The sequence below is a fragment of the Camelus dromedarius genome, chromosome 11 (assembly GCF_036321535.1).
Source record: "Camelus dromedarius isolate mCamDro1 chromosome 11, mCamDro1.pat, whole genome shotgun sequence".
Classification (NCBI taxonomy): domain Eukaryota; kingdom Metazoa; phylum Chordata; class Mammalia; order Artiodactyla; family Camelidae; genus Camelus; species Camelus dromedarius.
Window position 1 is genome coordinate 9,358,017 of NC_087446.1, and position 14,441 is coordinate 9,372,457.

The 14,441-nt window shown below is 55.6% G+C and overlaps 1 protein-coding gene across 6 annotated transcripts in view; it reads right to left on the reverse strand.

The window, feature by feature from the left end:
- Positions 1 to 1,470: 1,470 nt before the first annotated feature.
- The window catches only part of CYTH4 (cytohesin 4), a 30,002-nt gene continuing 17,031 nt past the window's right edge, over positions 1,471 to 14,441 (reverse strand). For 4 of the 6 annotated variants that reach the window (XM_010994788.3, XM_064491475.1, XM_064491473.1 and 1 more), the window contains 6 exons: positions 12,561 to 12,709; positions 6,774 to 6,885; positions 5,881 to 5,957; positions 5,455 to 5,526; positions 4,778 to 4,932; positions 1,471 to 3,475 (listed from right to left, as the gene is read on the reverse strand). In XM_010994788.3, coding sequence (XP_010993090.1) covers positions 3,403 to 3,475; positions 4,778 to 4,932; positions 5,455 to 5,526; positions 5,881 to 5,957; positions 6,774 to 6,885; positions 12,561 to 12,709 — 638 coding nt within the window. In that variant the 3' untranslated portion in view covers positions 1,471 to 3,402. The remainder of the gene's footprint in view (positions 3,476 to 4,777; positions 4,933 to 5,454; positions 5,527 to 5,880; positions 5,958 to 6,773; positions 6,886 to 12,560; positions 12,710 to 14,441) is intronic. The other 2 variants (XR_010383111.1, XR_010383110.1) reach the window with 2 other exon arrangements.

Genomic DNA, 14,441 nt, shown 5'->3' on the forward strand with positions numbered 1-14,441 from the left:
GGCAGAGGCCTCATCCCTGCAAGGGCAGCCGGTCCTGTCTCCAGTCTGGCTGCGTAGTAGAACCTCTCATGCACGGGTGGTGGGAGCCCCCTGCTGCCCAGAGTGAGGAGTGGTGGAAGGGTGGGAAGGTGGGCAGAGGCCACCCTTGGGAGGAGCAGGGGGGCCTGGGCCAGCAAGTCAGAGCCGGATCACCCTGCATTCCCAGATTGCGACGTGGCCCTGCCCATCTCTGCAGCCCAGCCGCCACTACCTACCAGCACAACTTTTGGCACAACGCCTTGTGCCTTCAGACATTTGCACCTGTTGATGCTGAGCCCAGAGGGCCTTTTCAGTTGATTTTAGTCTAGCCAAGAGATATTGTGCACCTCCTGTGTGCCAGGCACTGAGCAGTGACTGTTCAGCCTGCGGAGAGTTCGCAGTCAGTGTGTGTGTGATGGTGGGGGGAGCAGACATCGGGTGCCCTCACTGCAGGTGTGTGTCCTTTTCCTCACCTGGCTGCCAACACTCAAGCACAGCTCCTCCGAGAAGCCCCCCAGGGTTGTGCCTCTGCCCAACCCAGCCCAACCCAGCCCAACCCTCCAGTGGCCTGTGTGTTCCACTATATAACAGCATGGGTTGGCTGGGGCTGTCACTGCATGTTTGCACTTGTCTTCCCCAACAGATTTAAGCTCCTTTTGAGGGTAAGGGCTTTACTTTGATCATCTTTGGATCCCTGGTTCTGTGTGTGGAGCCTGGGATATAGCAGGTGCTCTATAAGCCCGGGTCGAATGAAAGTATGTCTGGAGAAGTCAATCAGTTCAGTGCTTTAAAGTCGTCAAAGACCTGTCTCCAGTCTGTCTGCGTAGTAGAACAGAGTGAATCAATGGTGGAATTTCAGGCAGGGGGCTGGGTTAGGTTGTGGGGGCCACCTCAGTGCTCTACACATCTGACGGCGCTTTCTGGAGTCCTAGACTTCAGGACCACCAGAATGTAAGCCTATGCGGGCAAGGATTCTGCCTTTTTCCACCAGTGCCTGTACTGTAGGTACTTCATAAATAGTGCAAAAAGTACAAATAAATGAAGACGACCAAATGCAAGCCCCTCTGTAACACCTCAAGTGATCATTGGAGCTAATTGATACTTGCATCCTTCCCCAGACAGGGAGCTCATTACCTGTCTCCTGAGCAGCAGTTCTTTCTCTCTTTGGACAGTGCTGCCTATCTGGAAGTTCTTTTGTGTTTCCCTGGCCCTGGGAGAACAAGTGCATCCCTGCCCCTGCTTTGAGGGATCCCTGAAGCAAATCTAGTGCCTGGGAATGTCTGTCCAGCACAGTGGCCCCCATGCCCGGAGGTGAGGGTCCAGGGCCCTCTGAGTGCCCACTCCTCCCTGTCTGGCCCTTCTGTCCTCCAACTGGGAGAGGGATGAAGGTGAAGGGCCAGGGTGGGGTCAAGGAGGGCAGATGTGGTCATAGGGAGGACAGGGCCCCAGTCATGAGCTGAATCATGAGCTTTATTCTTGATTCTGAATAATTCCCAGAACAGCCACTCATGCCCCGAAAATCCCTCATTCCACCCTCTCAAAGATGGGGGAGGAAGCTGAGGACCAGAGAGGGGAAGGGACTGGATTAAGATCATACAGCCAATGTATTCCAGTGGTAGGAGAGGACTTCAGAGCCCATGCCCCCTGGCTGCTCCTTCAGGGGCCAAATGAGGCAGCAGAAGTGGTGCTCAGCTCCCAGGCTGACAAGGGGTCTGAGGAAGACCTCAAAGGTCCTGTCAGTCTTCCTCCTGCAGACACCCAACCAGATCCTCCTCAGTGCAATGTCATCACCAGATACTTGCACACCTGCAGAGACAGGGGTCTCACCACTCTCAAGGCAGCTACTCTATCCCGACCCCCATGGAGGGCATGCATGTGTGTGTGGGGGTGGAGGCAGAGAAGTTGCCTTCCCTCCCCTGGGGAATCCACCTTGCTCCAGCTCACCCACACAGGCTGGCAGTGGGGCAGAGGTAACCTCATATCCTGTATACCTGCCAGGGAACTTCCCTCCAGGGGCTCCCCCAGGGCTTGTGCCAGGGGGTGAGAAGCGCAACTGAGAAGAAACCTGTTTGTGGAATCCTCCTCCAGGCTGGGCCCTCCCAGGAGACAGAGCTGCCCCTGCCTGTAGGCTGGGAAGTCAGCTCCGCTCTTGGTGGTGCTACTGCAGAGGGTCTCAGGATGCTGGGACCCAGCTGGGACAGCTGCTCACCACCACGGGATCCCTGGTCAGTGGTCCAGCAGGGAAGCTGTAGCTGAGACTCTGTTTCAAGCTTCTGGGTCACTCACTTGTGTGGCTGCTGCCTCCAGGCAGCCCTCCTGGTAACCACAGCTCACAAAACTGTCTTCTTGGCTTCTTGGTTGTACCACCAGTCCTGCGTGAGTACATCTGTCTGGGATGCTCTCCGCCATTTTCTTGAGGAGTCCCACCTGCCTCTCCTCTAAAGTGGACATCCTTGAGGATGGAGCCACTCTGCTCTTGTCAACCCAGCAGACTTCAGTCCAGAGCCCCTCTCCCAGCTCTTTAAACAAGTGCAGACATCTCCAGCCAGAAGCTCCTTGGGAGATGCAGTGCAATCCTGGCCTTCTACCGAGACGAAGCAGTCTGAGAGGAAGGAGGCGGCCAGCTCACGCACTGCTGGGACCTGCACTGGGCTGTCGCCGGCAGGTTGGAGGTTGGGGGGTGGGGGGCACAGACCCAGAGGGCCAAGACATTCCTATCCAAACACCACAGTTTTCTAGGAATCAGAGAGGGAGTGTGACTTGGCAGAGGGCACACAGCAAGTTGGAGACAGAGCTGGGACTGAGACTGTGGCATCTGGGCTCCTGGTCCAGTGCTCTTGGAGTCTCCCAGAGGTCCTGTCTGTGGGTCCTGAGATGCGTATGTGTGTCCCTTGGGCAGGGAGGGCCAAGTCCCAGCTGAGGATGGGGGAGGCACCAGCCGAGAAACCCCCTAAGCAGAAGGAGGCATCACCCTGGGGGGACGGTTGGAAGCACTCAGGCCCCTGGTGCTTTGAGGTCTGGCAGCATTTTAGAGTGCAAGGAGACATGTGACAGAAGAGGAAATGGAGGCCCAGAGATAGGACGGCGTGCCGGATTGGCCAGTTTCTTTTGGCTGCTTTCCTTACCCCTTACTGCGGTGGGCTTGGGGTGGAGACGGAGCCTTTCCTGGGTGCCCAGGGCCGTGGGCCTCGTGGTTGGGCTGTGAGCCCTCAGTGGTTCTGACCCATCCTCCTGAGCCCAGCCTCTCTCTCCTGTCAGCTCCGAGTAAAGGGGGAGAAGGAGGATGTCTGCGGCCAGAAAAAGGGTGCCCTGGGCTGGGCAGTACATCTCCAGGGACCATACGTCATGAGGCTCCCAGGACGCCTGGCACCACCTCCCAGAATCTCACTGCTTGCTGGCAATCTTCTTCTTCCGAGCAGAGACCAGGTCGTAGAAGGGGACGCGGGTGATGCTGGCTCTGGAATTGAGCAGGTGCAAAGATTTCAGGGCTGGGAGGGCTGACAAGGGGCACCCATCTCCCAGGGATTGTAACAGGAGCGTGGGTCTCCCAGGGAGGGGTCGCCCTGCCCCACTTGGGGGAAAAGTCCAGATGGCCCCAACAAGAACCAAGCCAGGGGTGTTCAAGCTTTGCTGGCCTAACCCAGAATCCCACGGGCAGGGCCAGAGTAGGTAAAGCTGAAGGCCGAGAGCCTCGGGAATTCTGCCCCCAAATGTCTCTGGACCTCTCCCCAGGATCCCATCAGACTCTTGGAAGGAGGTGGTGGGAGCCCAGGTGGAGCCAGCAGACTTGCTTGTGGGTTGCAGCTCTGCCCCTCACTGGCTGTGTGGCCATGGGCAAGGCCCTTCCCTCTCTGGGCCCCAGTTGTCTTCTGTAAAATGGAGGTGAGAGTGGATTTGGCTTGGCAGCCTCACAGGGCTGCAGCAAGACCCTAGGGAAGAGACCCTATACGTCCCTGGGACACGGCCCCCAGCCCATCGACCACTCCCATGTCTTCTTTGGCCAACAGGACCCGCTGTCACTCACGTCTCCCCACTGTCTCAGAGTCAAGGTTGTCATCCTGCCCCTCACCTGGCTCCCCTCCACCTGTCCCTCCACTGCCTACCTTGGCACCTCAAAACCAGCCCCTGTACTGTGACCTTTCTCACCTGGCCACACCCTTTCTCTGTTTACCAGTCAGTGGCTCCCCAGTGCCCCCAGGAGAAATGCAAGCTCACTGCCATGGCCACCAAGGCCTGCCATCCTCTGCAGCCTCATCTCCCACTGCTCAGCCCCGACGCTGCACAGCCAGGCCCCTGCACTGCCCGGCACTGCCCAGCCACACACTGCCCAGCACCGGACACCCAGGACTCTGGGGTGCTGTCCAGGTAGGCCACACACTGACCTGCCCTCTGGTCTTTGCCTACACTGCTCCTTCCACCTAGAAAGCCCTTCCCTCCAACTCCACCAGTTCTTCAGGGCTACTTTGGATCCTGATGCTAACAAGAGCATCATTCACGAGCACTTACTAAAAGCCAGGCGCTGGGCAAAGAGCTTGACACGCAACATCTCCCGTGAAGTTGGTGCCTTGTTCTCCTGTGTCCCAGGAGCCTGGCACTGAGCCGGCCCGGAGGGGATGCTCACAGGATATGGGGGGAAGGGATTTACATGCCAGAAACAGGAGGGAGATCCTGGAGTTAGCCCTGGAGTTAGGTCCCGAGAGAAGCAGGAGCTTCTGGAAGGTGACAGGAGACCCATCCCCACCGGCCCTACCACCGTTACCGTATGGCCTCGATCCATTGGTCCCGCTCCTCGGCGCTGGAGGCCGAGATCCGGTAAGACTCATGCTTGCCCTCCACCACTTTGCCGTCGCCGTCTGTCTTGCAGGCCTTTATTTTCTGGCCCCGGGAGCTGGGGTTGTAGAGCTCCAGGCAGAACTGTGGGGAAGTGGCCAGGTGAGGGCAGGGCAGGGGCAGGAGGAGGGCCGCTGTACCGGGCTCTCTGCAAGGCTCAGAGAGGACTAGACACTTGGGTAAGACCAGTGCTTGGACAAGTAGCAGGACACACTCGACCCCCAGGCCTTCCTGTGAGGGGCCAAGGGGCAGGAGCTGCAGCTCCTCATGCCAGGCTCCATCTAAATCCATGATTCTTCTTAAAATCTCCAGTTGACAGAAGGGGAAACTGAGGCTCAGAAAGGAGCAGGGACTTACTGAAGGTTCCTGCACCAGTGTCAGAGGCAGGCTCTGAGAGACAGTGAGACCATATTCTCTTGATGCCATTGACCTGCCCCCGGGGTCCCCACCCCCAGGAGGGAGACTGGGGCAACCCTGAGCCTCCCGGAAGGTGTGATGGGCACAGCCTAGCCTCCCCGAGAGCCCATCCCAGCTGCCTTCTCCTCCCACCCTGTTTCGGAAATTTCCCCAGCTGCTCCGGCCTCAGGCCTCCACCCTGACACCTACTGGCTTCTTGGGGTCGTCCACCTTCTGCACTGAAAGGTTCTCAAGGGGTATGATTCCCCGTGGCTCCTTGTCCTGCAGGGGAATGGGAGGGAAGGTCAGGATCAGCAAATGGAGTGACCTCGGGGGCTCCCCAGAGCCCAAGATGAGTGTGCCCACCTCCCCAGACTCTTTCCAGCCCTGGAGGGGTAGAGGGAGCAGCATGCGAAGAACCCTGGCTGGGAGTTAGGAAGCCCAACTTTAAGCCTTGGCTCTGCCTTGGACCATGGCCCAGCCCCTCCCCTTCTTTGTAGCTCAGTTTGCCCCATCTGTAAAATGGGTGTGGAGAAAGATTGAATGATCTCAAAGGGGCCCCAAGCTCTGTTAGTCGACTGCTTAGTGGGAGTCTGGAAGGGGGCTGAGGGAAGGGCAGGGCAGCATCAGACTCACAGTGGTGAACTCAAAGTAGTAGAGGCAGCTGTCCGTCAGGATGAACCAGCGCCGTTTCCACGTCTTCACGCGGCCCCCTGCAAGAAGTCCGTGGCGGAGTCAGTCAGCCCTCCTCCCTGGGCCACCGACACTTCCCTCCATGGAAGAGCAGGGCCTTGCGTGCTCTCCCCTGGGCTCCCGCCCGAGGCTCCTCATCCCCCACCTGCCACACCTTCCTTCGTATCTGTCCCTTCCCCACTGAAAAACCCAGTGGCTCCCATTACCCCTAGGCTTCCCCTGAGCTGCCTGACCCAGCATTCAAGGCTGCTCCATGATCAGGCCCCTGCGCAGGCTGGCCTCTCCCCGCACTTTCCTGCTGCCCTCACCCCTCATTTCATCCCTTGGCCTCCTCCCTGCCTGGCACTGTGCTGTGCATTTTATATGCCACCCCAGCCCCTCTCTACAGGCCAGAGGCCCTCCCTGCCCCCTAGCCATATTGAGGGGAAGCTCCCTGAGCCACATCCTGTCACACTCCCTCCCCCATCTTTCAGGGACACCCAACCCTCTGCCCACCAAAATCAGCCACTGGCTGGCTGTGTGGCCTTGGGCAGGGGCCCTAACGTCACTGGGCCTGGGTTTCCTCGGCATCACTCCAGGAAGAAAGACAGATCTGCGGTTGAAGTGTTTATCTATGAATCTGTCAGCTTCTGGTCTCCTCTTCCTGCTCATTGTTCCCCTCCCCATCTGTCCCCTCATTCCCGGGACAGACAGATGGAAGGATGCTGTGCTGGGGGTCAGGAGACCTGGGACTACCCGATTCCCCCCAAGAGGCTGCACATCAAGTGTGTGCACGGGTCAGCCGTGTGCTGGTGTGCAGGCACGTTCACGCGTGTGCGCATGAGCGCGGGTCTCACCCAGCTTGAGCAGCCAGCCCTCGCGGTCAGGGTTGAAGAAGGTATGAGTGAGGTCATTGCCGTCGTCCTCGGGGATGGAGAAAGGCTCACTCTTGATGCTGTCGAAGAGATTCTGCCCGGGAGAAGGGAGGGAAAGACCCGCTGTGGCGTTCATCCCAGTCTAGGGCCTCAGTGGCCGTGGCCAGGTCACGTCCCTCTGGGAAAACTCTTTCCCCTCCTGTAGCTCCGCGTTGGGCCTTGGCCTTTCTGTCAAACCCCCCGTCCCTCCAGGCCCACTGATGCTCCCCTGTCCCCACCCCCACGTCATGTTTCCCCCTGCCTCCCACCACTGTAGAGCAGAGGGTGGGGTCAGCGCCACAGAGAGACTGTGTTCCGCTGCCTTACACACGGTCCCCATGCTGGCAGTATTTCAATGTCAGTTTGCTTGCTGAGGCTGACCTCCCCAAACAGGTGAGGAATTCTCCCAGGACAAGCCTGGGTGTCCCAACCCGAGAGCCTCCCCCAGGGCCTGGCCTAAAGCACGTTGGCAACTGTTTGCTGACCGAGTGGTTCCCATCTCCCACCCTCCCACTGGAATTCCAGCCAGTGGCATGGGAATGCCACGGTTTGGTGTCAGGCCGCCTGGGTTAAAATCCCAGCTCGGTCACTGGATGGCTGTGTGACCCTGGGCATATCCCTCAACCTCTCTGAGCTGCTGTGTCTTCATCTGAAAAATAGACAGAACAATGCTGAGTTCCAGGGTCCTAGGGGGAGTAAATGGACTACACTGGGGTCGGAGCCCCTCCCCGCCCCCAAGTCAGGGGAAGATGATAAGGAGGAGAAGTCCCTGCCTTCATCCAGACCACGCAGCGCCGCTCTTACAGGTCAGATGAGTGAGTTGGGGCCATCAACCCCATGTCTGAGAGTGGTGGAGACAAGGAGGCTCAGCTGGGATGTGTACACACACGCACATGTTCACCTGTGCGTGCAGGTGTGCACACACACAGACACAAGCACACACATTCTCTGGGGCACAGCAGTCAGGGGCGGGGCCTCCTTGGGCAGCATCCGGGGGGGAGGGGTCTCCTCTTACGTGCAGTATCTGAGACTTCCAGGTGTACCCTGGCCAAGGGAACATAGAGGAGCTGCTAGGGAGTTGGAGATTGGCTGCTCATGTTGTGACTCAAGGTGGGATGCTGACCTTGGCTCTTAAAGACCCCTCTCCTAGGCAGAGGGCAGAGCCCTGTTCAGGGGGATGGGAAATCCCCAGGGAGCAGATTCCAGTTCCCCATGGAGGACTTTGTAGCAGTGAGAGTGGCTGAAATAAGGAAGGAGCAACCTTGTAGGGTAATGAGTTCCTTGTCACTAGAGGTATGCAAGCCAGGGCTGAGACCTTCCTGTGGGAGAGTTGTAGATGTTGGCAACAGATCACCTCTGTGTGTTTTGAACCCCCTGCCATGGGGCACCGTGTTCCGTGGACATTCCTGCCCAGATTTCCAAGTGTTTGGAAAAGCATTCTAAATTGTCTATTAAACCAGAGACAATGCCGGGTCTCCACTGTCCAGATAACTATATTACTTCCTTCTGTTGCATTTGTGTGTGCTGCCGTTCAGATGGGTTCTTTGAAATTTTAAATGAAAAATTTCACAAGTACCATTTGATTTCCCAAAGGCGTAGAAATGGTGTGTGCTGGTTTTTAAATGTCTTTTCTGACCCAGGAGCGTAGGGGTGGCCATGGGTACGAGAGCGGGGGAGGAGGGTGGCTACCGGAAGCAGGTTTTCCTGGGTTTGATGAAGGTATCTATCAACCGGTGGACTCCAAGTCCCCGGGCTTAGCTGGCTGTTGGCGGGGGGAGGGGACTATTTCTCTTTTTAGAGCCCGGGCACCCCTAGAGCAGCCAGGAAGTCTGGCCCCAGGAATTCAGAGGCGGCGCTGGCTGGTTGAATGTGGCCTGTGGCAGCAAGGCCTTGTCAGCAAAGCTGGCAGCCTAGACAAATCTTCCGAAGGCCCAAGGAGGCCGGCAGTGGGGGCAGACAGCGCCTCATCCTTTGTGGCACCCACAGGGAGCCCCTGGCAGTTTCTGCTGGTGCCCTACAGACCGCAATTCTGCCCCCAGAAAGAAAACAGCTCAGTGCACCCGTGTTTCCTGTAATTTGTAAACACCAGCCTCCTCCCACCGCCTCCGCCCCCTGTAAGAACACTCCTGCACCCACTGACACCAAACCACTGGGCCAGCCTACCTTCTCCCGGCTGGTTGGATGTGATCAGAAAGATAACCGCCATCTCCCGGTGGTTCTCTAGCCTTGCATCCACCCCTCCCCACCCACTCCATTCTCCCCTGGGGAATCCTGCCCCCACCCCGCTTTCTGTGACCCACACCAGCCAATAAGCCTTAATTCTGGGACTCTAATTGAAACTGTTAAGCAAGATGGAAGCCGGGAGCTGCCTGGGCCATCTCTGCCACAACCTGGGGAGAGCCCGTTTAAGAGGGAAGTCGACATGGAGGAGAGGATTGCTCAGAGAGGGAGAGACCAGAATGAGCCCTGACCTCACTGAGCACCTAGATCTAGCTGAGCCTGAAGCTGACCATCAATTCCAAATCTTTTCCATTATGAGAGCTGAAATTCCTCCAGCCAGGAAGTAACCAGAAGCTGGGAAACACAGTCAAAACCTCCATCCCTAGAACTTGCCTTCTGGTCTCTGCAGAGGGAAGGGCTCTGGAGTCAGATAGACATGAGTTTGAATCTGGACTCTTCACAAGCTGAGACCCCTGGCCAGCTACCACTGTTGAGCTCAGTTTCCTTTGCTGTAACCTGGAGATGGTACCTACTGCCCAAGGTTGTCAGGATTACTTAATAAAAACAGTCAATGGGCCCAGTACCTGGTCAGTTCTGATGGAGATGCTTGGACAAGAACCCAGGAGGTCCAGCGCTGGGCATAGCAGAAGATGCCCTGAACTGGGAGATTGTTCCCCTGCCTGGACTGCGGTTACTCCACTTGTGACATCAGAGGTTGGAGAGCCCTCCTTCTGTCCTCTTTCCTTCCCCTTCTCTACCCAAGCTCCCTTTTTGGGCAGCTCTGTCAAGGTGAGTGGTGCCAGGCACCTGAAGTGCATTGTCTGCTTCTCAGGAGAATAACGTGACACCAGTGTCATCAGCCCACTTTGCAGATGAAGAAACTTGAGGCACACACTCAAAGGCACACAGCCATAAGGGCAGGGCTGGGATTTGATTTCCCATCCTCCATGTCCACACCCTGAGTCTCTTAGGGGCTCTGCCCCGTCCCCATCAGGATGGTCAGGGCAAGACCAGCTCAAGCTGCCTGAGCCCCAGCTCCCATCATGCACCTCTCTGAAGCCTTCCCTAGCTGTGCACCCTTGTGGTCATGGGGTGACCTCTCTTTAGGTAATGTATCTGTGTCAATTTCATTTCGTAAATCAGGCCACTTAAAAATGTTGTGTCCTCAGCGGGGACCCGGGCTAGAGAAGCTTCATGGAGAATCCTTCTGCAGAGTTGCAAACTGAATCTCTGAAGGTGCTTAAAATCAAGTCCTTGCTTTACACATGGGGAAGATGAGATCCTGAGAAAAGGCGAGAAGACCCCCAGTCCACAGCAGCTACCTGGGAAAGCCTTGAACACGAAGACCAGGCCAGTGTGGCTCACTTTGTGCCCAGGGCGAATTCTGGATTAGTTAGTCCAATGACACTGGTGCTGTGCTAAATACCTTACGTTTCTACACTAATCTTCTAAGCTGGGAGCTCAGAGAGGTCAGGCCACTTACCTGATGTCACACAACTAGAAAATGGGGGAGCCAGGTTTTGGATGTGGCTGTGACTTCAGCGCTCTGTTCTCTGCTCCCCACTCCCCACTCCGTTCAGTGCCTGCCTCTCTTGGCTGCCAAGGAGGATAATAAACCCTTCCCAGACCTCCCAGGCAGAGTTTGAAGCTAAATTGAGATAATAGACCCGAATGCCCTATGAGAAGAAAGTTACAAGCTCTATACAAATGCAGTGCATTGTTATTAACAAAAGGCTTGAATTGGGAAAAATAGCTAAGGAGGGAGATGCTGAAGGAGGCTCTTTGGGGGCTGAAGCAATAAAGTGGCACCTGGGAGATCCAGCAGGACGGGTGCTGGCATGCCATTAACCCATTATCTGCCAGACAAGGTGTGCGCATCTTCCCTCCCTGAGTACCACAGTGAGTTACCAGTTCTCAAATGCCTTTCACATTGCAGGCATTTCACTAAGTGCTGGGGATTTTAAATTATTATTAATTATTCTTAATCATGACGTAAGTCACCATTTAGAGCTTGTGCTATGTACCTGGCATGGACTATGCCCTTTACAGTTTTAAATGTTACTACTCACAGCAGCTCTGTGATGCAGGCATCACCATCCCCGTTCTCCTGGTTGAGGAAATGGTGGCTTGGAGAAAGTGAGTCATTACCCAAGGTCACCCAGCAGGCAAACAGAGAGGCGGGATGTGAGCTCTAACCTACTCTCAAGCCCTCCTTTTATGTTGTCCCTCCACTTCCACGATGAACTTTCTCCTCTGGGGACCAAGGAGGGTGGTGGCCTAAGGGTGTGGCTGTTCTCAAACTCTGAGGGGCACCAGAATCATTCCAGACCCAGGCTCTCCCCTCACCAGGCTTCTGCTGAGGGAGGTTCACAGGGTGCTAAGCTGTGGGGGTGGCGTTCACACCCTCTCCTCCCCTCCTGCAGGGCTCTGACCCAGAGGGAACTGAAGCTCTCTTGAGCTCTGAGGCATCTGTAGCCCTGGAAATGAATTGTTAATTCATTTTTGCGGAGCCAAGCTTTGAATCTCACTCCTGTGTTTATAAAACAGCTCCTGGTTTCACTTTCCCCACAGGAAGCAGGCAAACTCCTGTCATTACAAGCCCTGGACACTCTGGCCCCACCCTGCCGCCATTACTATCTATACATACCCAGCTGACTACTCTGGATGTCCTTTCCTTTCCCAACTAGGCCAGGTTCTGACCCCTTCCTCTTTCTGGAATGTCCTTCCCTTACTTTTCCTTTGGGAAAACTCCCATTCAACCATCAAGGCCCAGTTCAAAAGTCACCTCCTCTGTGGAGTCTTCCAGGATAGCACCCTTCCCCTGCCCCCAGGAGAGTGATAGTAGAGCCCTCTGTGTCTCAATAGCTACGTTACTATGGTCAGCACAGCATGAATCACACAGGGTTATAATTCACACATGTCTCATCGTCCCACCAGACCCTGAACTTGGGTTGATTCATCCCTGGGCGCCCCGTGCCAGGCACAGGGCCTGGTGCAGTGTGGGAGGGGTGAGGGCTGTTTGGGGAGGAGATGGGAGGCCTGGGTGCTGCTTGACTTCTCGAGCTGACGTGCGGCAGGTGAAAGATTCATTTCTTCCCCTCTGAAGGGGGGAGGGGCTGGAGCAGAGTGAGGATTTTCAGCTCTGACCCACTGAGAATCAAAGAATCTGAGATTCTAAGAAATAGACCTAGGCTGCGTGAGGAACTTCCTGGAAGGTGTGAATGATGGGCTTCTAGAGTTCCCCAAAGGTTGTTGTGAGTCTGGTAGGACCTCCTGGATGTCCTTGGACCTCCTTCTTGAGATTGGGGCCACTTGGGAAAGCTCATCTTGGGACCAGTCTCTTTTGTGATGGTCCATCTCAAGACAGTTACCAACCTTGGAGGTCCATCTCAGCAGCTCTCCCTCTTGGAGTGGTCTATCTTAGGGGAGGCTCTCTTGGGCCATCCACCCAAGGACAGGTGCCTCTTGGATGCCCGGGGCCAGGGCTGGGTGGGGCTACATCCCTCTTACCCGTAGCTGTTCCTCAGGCAGGTCACTGCCATCATTGATGCCACGATTCATGGACACAAAGCGCTCGAAGGGCGGCCTGTCCCGGACGTTGGGGTTGTGGAGGCTGGTGTTGAGCATGATGATGGAGAAGGACAGGACGTAGCAGGTGTCTGCAGGATGGGACAGCAGGTCATGGTCCTGGTGCTGGTCACTCTCCCCTCCTCTGCCCTAACCCCTTCTAGGGGCCAAGAGTGCTGTCTGTATACCTTGAAGGTCCACCCTGTCCTCCTGCCTTGGCATTCAAGGTCCGGCCTCACCTCCCACTCTTACGGGGCTCCCTGCTCCCAACAGGCTTCAGCTGTCAGCTTCTGAGCCCCTCTGAGTCTTCCTGCCGCGGCACTTCTGCTCCTGCTGGGCCCCCTGCCAGGCACACCCTCCCTTTCCCTTTTCTACCATTTAAACCCTCCTGCTCTTGCGGCTCCAGCTGCAGCCCTCCTCCCTGCCGAGCCCTTCCAGAGCCCCTGCCCACTCTGTTCCCTGCCTCCTCGGAACCCAGAGAAAGCTTATTGTCGGCAACACTGTTCAGGGCTTTGTCACGTGCTGCTTGGTAATCTTGCTGGCATTGTGGGGCTCCCGGCGCCAAGCTCCTGTTCCATTATTCAGACTTTCATGTGCTTGGGAGGGCGGCTGGGCTGAGCAGTTGGGAGGGAGGTGATCACTATTCTGTGGTGTTTTAAAGCCCTGAGTCCAGAGCCAGGGAAGTCCAGCTGTGTCCCCAACTCTCTGGTTGACCTTGGAAAGTACCTGGGCTCCCAGAACCTTAGCTTCCCCATCTGGGACATTAGGAGGTTTAAATTTGCCCAGTAATTTTTTTTTTTTTGTGGGTGGGGAGGTAATTAGGTTTACTTATTTATTTATTTAATGGAAGTACTGGGGATTGAACCCAGGACCTCATGCATGCTAGGCATGCATTCTACCCCTGAACCATACCCTCCCCTCTAGGAGGCTTAATTTGAAGAGTCTTCATGTTCTAGAACGTTGATGATTCTAGCTCTGATGTCAGTGGCACCTAATGTTGTTGGTGTTTGCTCTGTGCTAAGCTCTTTAAGTCCCGTGACACCATGAGGTAGGCCCTGCTCCCACCCCCATTTTACAGACTAGGAAACTGAGGCTCAGGGAGGGTCAGTTACATGTCTAAGGTCACAAAAGTAAGTAGAGAGACTGTGATTCACATCTGGTGCTTTAAAATTCCTTTCTTCCTACAAATATTTATTGAATACCTACTAAGGAATGCAGACTGGGGATTCACAGGTGAAAAAATCTGGACGGTCCCCACCGTAGTTGGGACATTTAGACTTGAGGAGCTGACAGATAATAAATAAGCAAATCCCTAATTTGTCTATAACTACAAGGTAAGACAAATGCTCTGTAGGACTTGCCATAGATACACTGCCAAGAAGCCCCCTTCACTTCTCTTGAGTTTGTGTTCAACATGGGAATGAGAATACTGCTGACCTTGCAGAGTGGATGGAAGGATCACATGGCTTTGCGTGTGTAAAGCACTTAGCACACGGGGAATGCTCAATACATGGACTTGATGATTATTATGGTAACTTCAGATCCAGAGAAGAGGCCAGGACAAGCCTGCGGTGATGACTTCTCGCCCACTGTGTTGGGGGATATGGAGGACTGACCTTTTCTGATGTCCTTCTAACTCCCTTTGGTCCCTCCATCCTGCTCAGGCTGTTTTATACTTCTGTGCCTTTGCTCAAACTAGAACTCCTCCCTAAAAGGCCTTTTTTCCCCTTGACCTCCTGGAGAACTCCTATTCATCCTTCAAAACCCCATTCAGACCTCATTACTTCTGGGAAGCCATCCTGGACATGCTGACTCCCCCACCCC